Genomic DNA, 13423 nt, shown 5'->3' on the forward strand with positions numbered 1-13423 from the left:
AAACAGTTTGTGATGGGCTCCTCTCGTTGTTAGTGCTAAGGGGTTTTTAACAGTTTTGGTGGTTAGTCCAGAGAAAAGTAATGGCATGTTTGGTTATATCAACACAGGCCACCTTCAGGGCTTATAAGGTAACTCTGTGTGGGGTCAAAGAAGCTTCTGTTTTTCCTTGTGTCCTTCAGATTCTTCGTCTGCCTGAATTTAGTATCTAAGCTTTAACTCCCTTCTTTATTGTTTAATAAATTGTCTCTTTTCTGGTACAGATTCCTCAGAGGGCCTGACCTCACAACCTTTGGTGATGACTGAGCTTGCTCCATCATCTGCAGTGTCTGTCAGCTCCTCCACCAGCATCCCTGCCACTACCTCTACCCTGATTCCTCCCTTGTCCTCATCCTCCTCTTCCACAGCTATTCCCCAGCCCAACAGCAAGCCCTGGAGGGGCAAGTCAGCAAGCTCCAAGCACACCTCTTCTAATTCCTCCGCCTCGACGAGCCCCCCCTCATCTGCCATGCAGTCTGTCAAGCAGGAGAAGGACACTTCCTGTAAGACTGCTCTGACAAATGAAGCTCCTCCTAAGGTAGTAACTCAAAAGTCAATGCTGGAGAAGCTTAAACTCTTCAACAGTAAAGGAGGCTCCAAGTCGTCCTCCATCTCTTCCTCCAATGGGGTAGGGCCCCAGACTGATAATACTGCACCAACCAGGCAGCTTGGAGCGGGGCAGGTGGAGAGAGCTGAGACAGGCTCCAACACCGACCCCTTAGAGGAGAATGATGGCAATGTTCGGCCGGGACTCAACGGAACCAGCAATGGGAATTCTTGTGGAGCGGCTCCCTCTTCGGGAACTACGGTTTCTACCACCGCAAGCAGCCCCAAAATAGCTCTGAGGGGCATTGCCCAGCGAACTTTCAGCAGAGCTTTGACTACCAAGAAAGGCTCAGTCAAAGGACCTGAAAAAGATAAGGAAAAGGGGAAGGAGAAAGGGAAGGAGGTAGCGAAGCGCACCTCCGTCCCTGATAAAACAGAGCTGAGGGGAGATGAGCACAAGGAAGAAGTAGTACCTGTTGCTCTGGATGCTGACACAAATAAAAGAACCTCTAAAATTGCTAGTTTCATTCCCAAGGGAGGTAAATTGGCCAAAAAAGAGAGTTCCACCCCTGCACAAAGCGGAATACCAAAGCCAGGAGGCAAACCCACAGGAGCTGGTGGTAAAGCTTCTTCAGTGAAGGAAGCAGGGGAGAGGCCTCGGAGCATGCGGTTAGGAGGGGGTCTCGCCATGCACCGTGGCCCCCTGGACAGAGACAGGGACAGCAGGCACTCCAGCTCTACCTCCAGCCTGGCCTCCACAGAAGGAAAGACCAGCACCGCCCCTGTGGCAGGTGGTGGCACTACCCAGAGCACAGCCAGCAACACAGTCAGCGTGCAGCTACCTCAGACGCAACAGCACCATAGCCACCCCAACACAGCCACTGTTGCACCTTTCATGTACAGGTAAGATTGCACTTTCTTGGAGTATCTTGTCTAAAGTATGTGGTAGTGAATCTCAGTTTCACCTGCCTATATCACCTACATGCAATAATGAAAGCAAGTAATGATAATTTATAGTCAAACACTATATATAAAAAAATCTCTCTCTCTCTCTCTCTCTCTCTCTCTCTCTCATATATATATATATATATATATATATATATATATAAATAAGTGTGTGTGTATATATATGTTACACTGTTAGAAAAGTAAAAAGAAACAAAATGAAGTTAGGCCTTATAAAACAATAGTATTAAAACACTGCTCATACAGTATGTTGCATATTCATTCTGTTGTATATGTGATCATATATGTGAACTTATTCCACATGTTTGAATGAATATGAATCGGTGTATAACCTGGCTCTATGTTTCCAGGGCTGTGTAAGATTATAAAAAAATGGAGTGTAGCCTGCAAGCTAGTTCAGACAGGCAGCTTGAGTTGCATTGCGTCATACACTCTAACATGCCTCACTTTGATTACATCGTGTACCAGATACGCCTTCACAATTTGGCGATCCATTTAAGCTGCAAACTTTCCAATCTTCCCCCCCGACAGAAAGTGCTGTCCTGTATTACACATGCTGTTTGAACCTCTCCACCACTCTAGCATCCACATGTAGGTTCTCAGAGTGATGTTTACTTAGCCCTGCTCAGTTTTATGTGTAACATATTTGCAGGGGGGCTTGAAACCAAACTCTTAACTGGACAGCGTGTGTGTACTATGTCCTGCCTGCCATCCCTTCACCCCAATTGGTCGTGGCAGATGGAAACCCCTCCCGGAGCCTGGTTCTCCTGGAGGTTTCTTTCTGTTAAAAGGGAGATGTCCTTCTCACTGTTAACAAATGCTAGTTCACAGGCGGTCATCTGATTGTTGGGGGGGTTTTTTGTATTATCGTAGGGCCCTTACTTTATTCAGGCAATTCTCGTTGTGATTTGGTGCTATATAAATAAAATTGGATTGTTGTTTTTTTTTTTTTCACCAAATACAAAGTTTTTCAAAGTTTTCTTTGAATATTTGTCCATCTCTAAATTGTTAAACAGTAATCTTTAATATGTTCAGGTTCTCATATTTTGCCTGCCTGTTTGTACACGTGCATCTGGGCAAATATGTGTAGATGTTGTGCGCCCCTGACCTCTGTCCTGGTCGCAGTGTGATAAGGAAGGAGGTCCCTCATGCGCTCAATAAGTCTTTTCTAACAACCACTCATTAACTTCCTGATGTTTCCTGTGCTGCTGCCCTTTCTCCCTGTGTACATTCTGACCCATAGTTAACAACCCCACCGCCAAAAAAATGCCTCCATTATCAGCACTTTGAAACTTCCTCTTTTGCTGTCAGGTACCATTACAAGCAGGATTATACCGCCTCCACCTGTCAGAAAGATTATGTTTGAAAGTAAATTAGAAGGATTAAAAACATACGATCAATGCTGATGACCATTAACTTAAAACAAAGCACACTGGTAGAAATTAGTTCAAGGAAAAGATATGGAAATAAGCTAAAGTTTAACCCTGTATTAGGTTGGTTAGTCAGAAGGTCGAGTTTCCATGCTGCCATTCTCTGTACAACAGTGTGAGTCTGAAGCAGTCAGTGGTTTTCATTGTCTGGTACACAGAGCGAGTAGTCAACAAGGACAAAGTCTGGAATCGGGCAAAGACCGCAGGCTGAATATGAGCGAAGCTTTCGAATGTCATCATTTCAAAACACTACCAGTGGTTCAGCTGTATCGATTTATCCTTCAAAGGCAAACTTTTCTGGTGTGTGGGGATTAGCAGGCATTCATTTTGGACTACAGTCACAAGACTTGAAACACAGCAGATTTAAATCTTAATCGGGTTTATCCCTCTTTCGTGACAATTTGCTCAATATTAGGTTCCCACTAAGTGCACAATAATTCAGAATCGATTTGATCTGTTGCACAATTAATTTTCCAGATCCCAAACAGACAGCGAGGGAACAGTGACTACTGAGACCGATTCAGGAGGCAGAGGTGGAGACATTTCCTTCACCAAGACCAGCCAGACATCCATCGAGGACCTTTCAGGTCGGCGATCAATGGAAATATGTAATCTTTCTGGTTCAGCATAGAGAAAATATGTTCTTAAAATTTTTTTTGTTTTTTTTTATTGTGCTGGTCAGGTGAAGACCCAGAGACCAGGCGGTTGCGTACTGTCAAAAACATAGCTGACCTGCGGCAAAACTTAGAGGAGACCATGTCAAGCCTCCGAGGAACTCAGGTCTCACACAGGTACAGTGATTGGCACTGCGCTCTGGCTCATCCCACATAGTGTTTTTCTTGATATTGAGCAATTCATTTTTCACTGAGCTTGTTAGGAAAACAGTGCTTGGAGGGAAGTTTATATGTGAACAAACACTTACTATCTGAACAGCAACTGAAACAATGCTGTTATGGTTGAGTGGTAAATCATCTAAATCACACTCATTTTTTTGGTGGATTTGAATCAGTCTTGTGGTCAGTAGACTGTGTCTGTCTGTGTTTAACAGGTATTACCTCCTTTTTTTCTTATAGCAGTCTTATCCTTCTTTTTAGGGATCTTTTACTTTGATCGTTGGGCATGTCTTTGATGCTTCTGGCTTAGCTCTAATCACGTTCCCTCCTACAGAGTTGTGACCTGTGCTCTGGTGTTATGTGTCAGTGCTGACCCAACTGTCTACATAGTTTATACTCTGCTCTAAGGTCAATAAATCTGTTGTTCATAAATGAAATTGTGCAATTTGATGCTTTTTTTTTCTCCAGTGCTTCTCTCTGTTCCATATTTCCAGATCCTAGGAAAAGAATTCTTGACATTTGGTGTAGTGATTGGCCACTTGCTTACTGCTTCAAAAGGCACATTTTTGAATGAAATGTTATCAGAAAACATTAATGTGTGCTCTCAACTTGTCTTGCCTTCATTGTATTCCGCTCAGCACCTTGGAAACCACCTTTGACAGCAGCATTACCACAGATATCAGCGGCGGTGGCGGCACAGGCAGTGGCAGCAGCAATAGCGGAGGCAGTCGAAGCATCCTCAGCCTTACATCTTCCCGCCCCTCACTATCCTCGTGGCGACTGGGCCAGTCTAGCCCTCGTCTTCAGGCGGGTGATGCCCCCTCTATGGGGAATGGTTACGGTGGCCGTGTGGTTGGTGGCCAGGGAGGACGCTACCTTTACCCCGGGAACCTGCGGCGACAGCTGGCTGGCAGGGGAGGAGCCCTGTGCAGCGTGGACCTGGGAGACAGAGCCGGGGAAGACGTCGACCTTGATGGAATGCCAATGGAAGTCACGGGATACATGAGCGATGGAGATGTGCTGAGCAAGAATGCTGTGCGCACTGATGATGTGACCAGTGGGTAAGTGAGTCTTTTTTAATCAGACACATGTGTTATCAATACAGAAACTTTTTGCCAATAAATCCATTACTGGCAAAAAGTAGTATAGTATAGATACTCTTGGTTAACAAGAGTATCTAGGGAACTTTCACTGGTTCTAACATCTTCACCGGGAGGATTTTCAGCATTTCTCTGTTCTGTCATTGTCCATGCATCATCTTTTGTTTCTGTATTGTTGTTGGATTAAACAGGAAAAACGTGAAAACCTGTTGGAAAGATTTTGCAGCATTTACTAATACTGCATTACAGTTCACAAAAAGTTGAGTTACAGTGAATCTGGGTAAGCGCAGTATTTATGTGACAAAAACATATTTGCAATATTTCCCAACCCCAAAAGATTACTGGTAAATATTCTAATAACTCTGATGTGCTCAAACATAAAAAAACATATGAAAATGGATGCCATGCTTATATAATATGACTTTTATGGCTGAGATGTGACAGTTTGGTCTCTCAACAATGAGAAACTTGTCTTTAATGTAGGCTTACCACAGGAGGGCAGTAGTGTTTCTTGACTGTATATGTGCAACCCAGCTGACAGATGGTCTCTATAGCACAAGTATCATTTATTCTGTACAGTGAAAATCCCACAAGTTTGCAGTCTTTCAGTGTTTCGATGCTGTTGTCCTGATAACCTGGTTATTTTTCTCTTTGAAAGCCAGTGACCATGTTGTAGCAGGCCCCTTGCATACCTTGGCTGGCACACAATTTAAAGTACTGTTGTCATCATTATTATCAGATGAAGCCATAAAAGGCACCAAATCATCTTCAGATGGAATAGAAAGTTGGAAAACAAGAGATCAGGGTATTTGTTCAAATTCTGTGTAATGTTAATATGAATGAGATTTCATAAAAGCAGTGAAGGTGATTTAAAAAACAAAACAAACAAAAAAAAACATGCCTCTTAAAAGCTGTGTGGAAATTACTTCATCTAGCCTGCATAGATCTGGATCACCATAGTCACCAGCCCCGAGGCACCTTTAGAAAGCCAGAGAGCAAAGTACTGTTGAACTACTTGATATATCTGAATCTGTGACTAAGCAAACCAAGCCAGGCCACAGCCACACCTGGACAGACGAGTGACGTGTACATGTGAGCCGAGACATTATCTTATTCAAAACACTTTATATCGGTAAGAACTATGAATAAGACAAAAATCATATGCCACGTTTATATTTATAATTAATAAATTATACTTTTTTTGGACAAACTGATTCATCAGTTTAGTCTTTAAACAAAGGAAATCAACATCATCCTCACGTTTTAGAAGCTGGTGCTTTTTTATTTAGACTGGTAAATGATCATATATCCATCATTTCAAAAACCTTTTTGTCATTTGCAACCTAGATTGGATCAAACAGATTATGTAGAGAGTAAATTGAGCTGGATTTGATGTTTAAATGGTGCCTTTTTGTCTGTGTGAAAAACATGCTTGTGGTGTGTATTTGGTCTCAGCTGTCTGATCTCTATGGATGATGTGACGGATGGCTGGCAAAATGAGCTTTTATTCAAATGGGAACATGCTGACTAGACTAGATTATATTCTTTGTGTTGGGGCGAAGGGGGTGGGGGGGATTGCTGTGTGTGTGTGTGTGTGTGTGTGTGTGTGTGTGTGTGTGTGTGTGTGTGTGTGTGTGTGTGTGTAAGAAAGGAACTGTGTAGGTACAGCCATGTGGGTGTGTGGGCAGTCTTCCTCTGGGTTAACCATTATTCTCGACATCATCAGGCTATTTAACGATTAGCTCCATTCCAAGCATGTTAGCGTCCACAAAATAACAGGTTCTTCTGCACAAAAGTGGTATGTTTACCCAGAGAGGAGGAGCTGGCTTTTGGATTAGACCAGTAAACTCTCACACCTCAAGTCTTTGTTACCTCTTAAATGTTAATTAAATCTGAAATCACACGAATTACAAAAGGTGCTTTTTTCCCTCTCTTATCTGTATGGCACGCAGACTCTTGGGGTTGATATTTCTCTGAGCTCCTGGCTTCCAACACAATGTCATTAAGGCTTATGGAATTTAATTTGTGGCCTTCATGGTGAAAATATTATTTGTCCCTGTAAGAGTGAACAATCCACAAAGATCTCTCTGTAAAGTTGCCCCTAATTAATTCTATAAAGTGAGATGTTCATAGCTATGAACAACTCTGATACAATTTCTACTTCTGCAACCAAAACAGTTAGAAACATTACTTGAACTAATTCTTTAACGCCTGTAACAATATTTAGTAGCATAAAATAGCTGTTAAATAGCAATATATAATAATTTATAACATGTTTTAATTTTCTCTTGCGCTTTTAATTAAAACATTTGTAGTGTTGGGGGAGTATGAACCAGTATAATATTCTGCAGCTGCTCTTTAGAGCTGTCCACGTCTCACATGCAGGCCAGTTAGTTTTTGGGACACCAATAACATTCCTGCTTTGAAAGGGATACCTTCACTGAACACGTGTCCCTGCTAATGAACACAAAACACATGAAGTGAGCCAGAGCAGGTGAGCTAATGCTAATCTGGACATTTGCTAAGTAAGCACAGTGAAAGTCACCTTGAATTTATTATATCAATAAGTCCCCACAAACATACAAATATTTGGGTCAGCCCCTAATTCTGCTAGAAGTCTCTGCCGGTTAAAAGGGAGTTCTTCCTTCCCACTGTTGCCAAAGGCTCTCTTGGTGGTCAAGAGCAATCAGTGGTAAATAGCCATAACAGTAAAACAATTTATAGCCAAATATAAAAAATAATTATTTAAAAGACATCAACCTCCACATTATATTTACTGGGGTCCAGTAACTGTATTTGTCTTTTTATCTGTTTTCAAAGCCTCAGGTATTTTTTTTTCTTGCTGTTTTACATTTTATGGAAAAAATATTGCGATAATGTTGGGAGGTAAGTCAACAATGAAAACAAGTTGCAGCTCTAGAAATGTCTAAGGAATCTACATTCTTGATTGCTTAGAAACGTCTTGAGACATAACAGGTAATTTATTTAGCATACACTCAATCCTAGTAGACAGGCAGTGTGACTGACGGCACCACTTTTACTATTTACAGTGGGGGGTTTTTATCAGTCACCAATCACCCCCACCCCCTTCTCTTTTTTTCCCTTTCGCTATCTCTGCTCATGGAAATGTGGGGATCTGTCTCCTTGGCTCAGGGCTATGTGGCTGATATACCACTCCCCCCACTCCAATTCTTCCCTCCTCTCCCTCCTCCAACCTTTACAGACAGACCCAACCTCCATTCAGGAGAGAAAAACATGTGGAGCAGGGGAGCGAGACTGCATATCAACACTGAGTTTTCACAGAGCAGGACACACTACCAAACAGTCAGGCTGCACCTTAGTATATACATGGAGAGTTGCTGGGTGCTTTGCATTTATCTCTGATATCACCAAACAGGTTTTCACCTGGTGATATCACAGCAGATCTCACACACGCACAGGACCAGACTTAGTAACAGCAGACAGAAGAAGCCAGACAGTAAAAGACAGTTGACATTTCTTTGGAGATTTTCATCAGCAAAGATCAACACACACCTGGACTTGTTTATTTTTCTTCGGACTAACTGTTTAACCATGTTCAAGGCAGACAGGTATGTCTGAGTGGAGTAGGAGCTGTAACTCCTGTTTGTTTGTTTGTTTTTTCCGTAGTGTGACAATATGGGAGTTAACTCCTGTCTGTACCATAGTGCATGCATTGTTAGTGAGTCAAATATATCTGCAATGTCATTTACCCACGACTCTCTCTTTCTGTTAGTTGCTTGACTGTGTAAACTGTACCTGGCTGTTCAGTGTCAGCCCATAAAGTGTCTTGTTTGGACACGTTTCTCCTGCTGCAGAGGGTTACAGGTTAACAGGCGTCTGAAACAAGAGGAGAGGCCCTCAGTTAGTTATTAGTGTCAAGGAGTAACTTGTCAATCAGGAGTTTTGCTTATGTATGTGAGTGGTTGTGTGTGTCACCGTCAAGGTGACTTTGTGTTGTGATGACGGATGCTTCCCATAAAGGGCAGCAAATCCCCCCATCCAAGTTGGTCCTTTGTCAAAAGAGAATCCCAGTACTTTCAGTGTCTGTGTCTTTTGTTGTTATGAAAATCAATTGCACTCAAATCATATCTGGGCTATGTTGTCTCTATGATTTTTTTTTTTTTTTATTCTTAAACATATCCCATTAATTTGTTTGATATTTAGTAGTCCATGGGTCATTTGGTTTAATGTTGACAGTTTTATTTATTTATTGCTCAAAATGTTGATAGGCACCAGATGATTTTAAATCAGTAGCATCAGCATATGGGCCATTACCATGTTGTTGTTGTTGTTTTTTTTTTTTATCCAGGGTTAGTGCATCTGGACAAAGGGATGAAGCGCTAATTTATGAATTATGGGTAGCAAGTCTTGTTACCAAGCAGCAGGAGGATTTGTGTGGGTGAAACTGCTAATTAACACTAATTTAAAGACTAGGAAAATACTACAATTCTACATCTTGGATAATCTTTTCCACACAACAGACCGTTTTATTTGTCAGCTGTTATTAAAAACCAACAGAAATTAGAAGAGGTTAGACCTAGCAGCCAACAGCTCCCTTTTGGCACACCTGTCAGTTAAAGCAGTCGAACACCCAACTTTAAGCCTAAGTAGTGGATTGGATAGTAAGTACAGATGGACTGAAAATCAGAGTGAAAGAGAGAGGAAGACATGCAGCAAAGGGCCACAGGTGGGATTCAAACCTTGGCCGCTGTGTTCTAGCTATGCAGCATGTAGTTGCCTGCTCACGCACTGATCTACTATCCAGTTTATATCCAATAATATAATACTGGTATGTTCTCTGTGAATACTTTATGTATGTTTTTGTTTTTTAACCAGGCAGCCTTTTAATGCTGTTTAGCTGGACATGTTGACATTTGGCATCCTTGAGGACTGATTGACATTTGTGGCCTGCTTAGAGTGGCTCTTGAAGGAAATGCAGTTTTTGGACTTTCTGAGTTAGCTTTATTTCTCAAACCTGAAGGCTACTGCTGCATATCACTGCATTATAGCTCAAAAGGCACGGGATTTACCAATACCAGTGTTTCATGGTTACAAAATCTGATATATAGGCCAATATTTTTTTTTCTTTTATACACATGGAGCATGAACAGTTTTCCTTAACATTTATGATATGTGTGATTTGATTCATTACTAAGATAATATGACATTGCAGTACAAAAACAAATTGTAGACAAATACTAAATGCTATTAAAGTAATAACTGATAAACACTTGGTCTATAAAGATACATTGTCCATATCAGTGCAATCCTTCCAACCAATGCCTGCAGATGCCGGCCGCCAGAGGCGGAGCCAGACATTTGAAACACCCGGGGCTTAGCCCTAAAGGGTGGTATGCATGTGGGATTTTTTTTTTTTTTTTTGGGGGGGGGGGTTAGAAATGACTGAAAGATTAATTGGCTCTGTTTTGAGTTTTGTTCAAAAAAGAATGACTTCATATAGGGAAAATATATATATCACATATGCAGGTCACCTTAAACTAGTTTTTTAATTAAGCAGCAAGGCAGAACAAAATCAGGGCTGTATCAACACACGAGGACTAAACCCCAATTCAACCAGACCCAGAACTGATCCAGAATTAAAACAGGACTATAACAGTTCAAAATCAGGATTACTTAGGATTTAACCAAGACAGAACCAGAATCAGAACTAGATGATAGTAGAACTAAAAATCATCATAGACCTGCACTACACTTGTTTTTTTTAATTCTACCAAAGTCCACTATTTAGATTGAGAAAAGTTTCTATAATTATTTAGCCTTGTTGTGCAAACAAGCCTGCATAACTTAATAAATATAGAATTTGAAAAATAGCAAACCTAAAAAGAAACACTAGGTACGAGATACATGAGGACCTATGATACGGTGATACTTTTGGTAAACAACCATTTGACTAACATGTGTGTCTCACCTGCTCTTGTTCCATCTCTGTCCTGTCCTCATTCTCCTCTCTCTCCCTCTTTGTGCTGACAATCATCAAATATACAGATATTTACACACTCTTCAGATCAAAACACAAACACTTTTTTAATTGTAACATCAAATTAGACTAAATGTTTATTTTTTTAGATTGATAAATATAAAAAACATATTTGTTAACTTTAAGAGTAAAGAGAGAAACTATCTGTATTTCTTAATTGCAAATGGCACCAAATTGTATTCAAAATTGAGCCACACTTATGGAGCTCCACGATTCTTTTTCTGGTGTTTTGGTTGACATCTCTGGATTTTCCCTTTTTAAAGAAACAGGCTCCGTGTTTTGCCTTATATGCATCCACAGGTGTGCCACCAATTTACTCACATGGACTCTACTAACCTATCAGAAGCTTCTTCAGCTCAGAATGGAATCGTCTGGAGTTTCTTATTAATTAACAATAAACTTAGTGTATATGTACTCCTAAATTTGATGAAAGTGATAAAAAATAGACAGCTCTGTCTCTCTTTATTCTAACATTTAACTAATTCAAAAGATATTTCAATATTTATTTATCCAAAACAAAACAAGTTTACTCTAAATTGATGTTATACAGTAAAAAAAATGTTCTTGTGTTTTCCATAAAGTGTATGTAAATATCTGGTTTCAACTGTGAATGTACTGCTGTGTATTGAAGTTCCTCTTGTTTTGCATAGAAATATACTGAACAACATACAAAGCATAATATATAAAATACTACCTGAGTTTTTTCTTTGAAAGAAGCTCCTTATGTCCATTCTTGTATATCAGTGCATTACTGAAACCGATTTATTTAGCCGTGGAGGGTAACAACTGAAAATATGACATAAACACACATGTAAGCTAAGACTCTCTAAAGAAACAGCATTGTTGTTGTTCGGCTTTTCATTTCGCCATTTCTTGATTCACTTGAAGAGCAAGTAACGTAATATGGGTCAAGTGATCAGTTTGATATCAATCTTTCGTGATACATCGTCATATTTACATTATTTGTACAGTACGAATGATTTGCTTTGATACCTGGTCAAACTTCAGTTCTCCTCTGTCTGCCTAGCTCCGTTTCTCCAACAGCGCACTCGTAGGCAGCACCTGCCCCGCCCCGCTTAGTGCCTGAGCTCGGATCATACCAATATTAGGGGGGATTTACGCACAGTCGTAAATTCCCACAGTGTGCACTATGTGCTTCGAATATTGTGTGTAGTTTTTTGCTTTATACAGTTGTCAGCCAGGCATCTAACTATGAAAAAATTACACTACAAAAGACCCCGGGCTTCTGAAAAAACACCCCGGGCTTAAGCCCAGTAAGCCACCCCCCCGCTACGCCACTGCCGGCTGCCCTTCCCTGGGTCTGGTTCTTGTAGGGGTGTCTTCCTGTTAGAAGGGGTTTTTCCTTTCCACTGTTACCAAATTCTTGCTTGTAGGTGGTGTCGTCTGATTGTTGGTTTTCTCTGTATTAATGTACAATATGAAGTGCCTTGAGTGTTAAATACATTGAATTAGTGCATATTTAGTTTAGTTTTATCACTTGGCAATTCATAATACATTACTACCAGACAACTTTTAAAAAAGCTTGTATAATTCTCTCTTCTGGTTAAGAAAGTATAACATTTGATACTTTTCAGGTTGGTTACTTAGACACAGTTACATTTTCATGCTGCTGGGATACAGCACACAGAATCTGCTTTCGTGCTGATTCCATTTGAGTCACATACAAAGAAGCTCTGTCTGTACGAAACACTGTACTGTGTGTATACTGTATACACATTTAGGTACAAATGCGCGTTTGTCTGTGCGTGCAGGGTTTCCTCTCACCGAGATCTACATTGAGATAACGCATAACTGTTTTAGTGGTCGCGCTTTTGCTAGGCTTCTTTCTCTACTCACATCACTGCATACACAGAATCATCAAAACTTCAACGTTAAACCAGCAAACATCTCATTAAATTACACCCGGGTTAAAGGAGTCAATATTTAGTTCCATTAGGAAGCTCCTCCACAGGTAAATATTTGGGGAATTAGTTAGTGTTGTTTTAGTTTGAATGGGAATGTTTATGTAAGTGCTCATGGCCTCAGCGTTAGCCACAGGCTGTAACTGCTGCTCACTGAGCCTCCGAGGCCAGCAAGCAATAAATTGAGTCCTTTCAAATATAATTTTCCGTTACGAAATGAAGTGAATGCCCTACTTAGCCTGCACATATAAATACAGTACAAGTATTTTTAGCTTCTTCTAATGCTTAGTTACTCAGTCAATCATAATATTCCAGTCTGGTGCACTGATGGGCTCAGTATTGGTGATGAATTGCAATGTGCTTCCTGTAGACATAGAGAGCAAACTGTCTTCTAAGCAGTTTTTTCTTTTAAAGGCCACTGTTGTTGAACACTAGCCACATGAGAGAAATGTGTCCTTAGTTAGTTTGCTGTCTCCAGTGTTGATGTGGGAGGTTTTTGCTCTATTTAAGCCTGACTGATGAGAGTTTCACCTCAGCCAGAGAACTACATGGATGTGGCTTCCTGCTCAAT

General features: G+C 40.8%; 1 protein-coding gene across 10 annotated transcripts in view; it reads left to right on the forward strand.

Annotated features, from left to right (window-relative positions):
- nav2a (neuron navigator 2a) overlaps window positions 1-13423 on the forward strand; it is a 104792-nt gene that overhangs the window by 47446 nt on the left and 43923 nt on the right. For all 10 annotated transcript variants that reach the window (XM_026177713.1, XM_026177729.1, XM_026177735.1 and 7 more), the window contains 4 exons: window positions 261-1485; window positions 3456-3565; window positions 3661-3769; window positions 4450-4872. In XM_026177713.1, the coding sequence (XP_026033498.1) occupies window positions 261-1485; window positions 3456-3565; window positions 3661-3769; window positions 4450-4872 (1867 nt within the window). The remainder of the gene's footprint in view (window positions 1-260; window positions 1486-3455; window positions 3566-3660; window positions 3770-4449; window positions 4873-13423) is intronic.

The sequence above is a fragment of the Astatotilapia calliptera genome, chromosome 1 (genome assembly GCF_900246225.1).
Source record: "Astatotilapia calliptera chromosome 1, fAstCal1.2, whole genome shotgun sequence".
NCBI lineage: Eukaryota > Metazoa > Chordata > Actinopteri > Cichliformes > Cichlidae > Astatotilapia > Astatotilapia calliptera.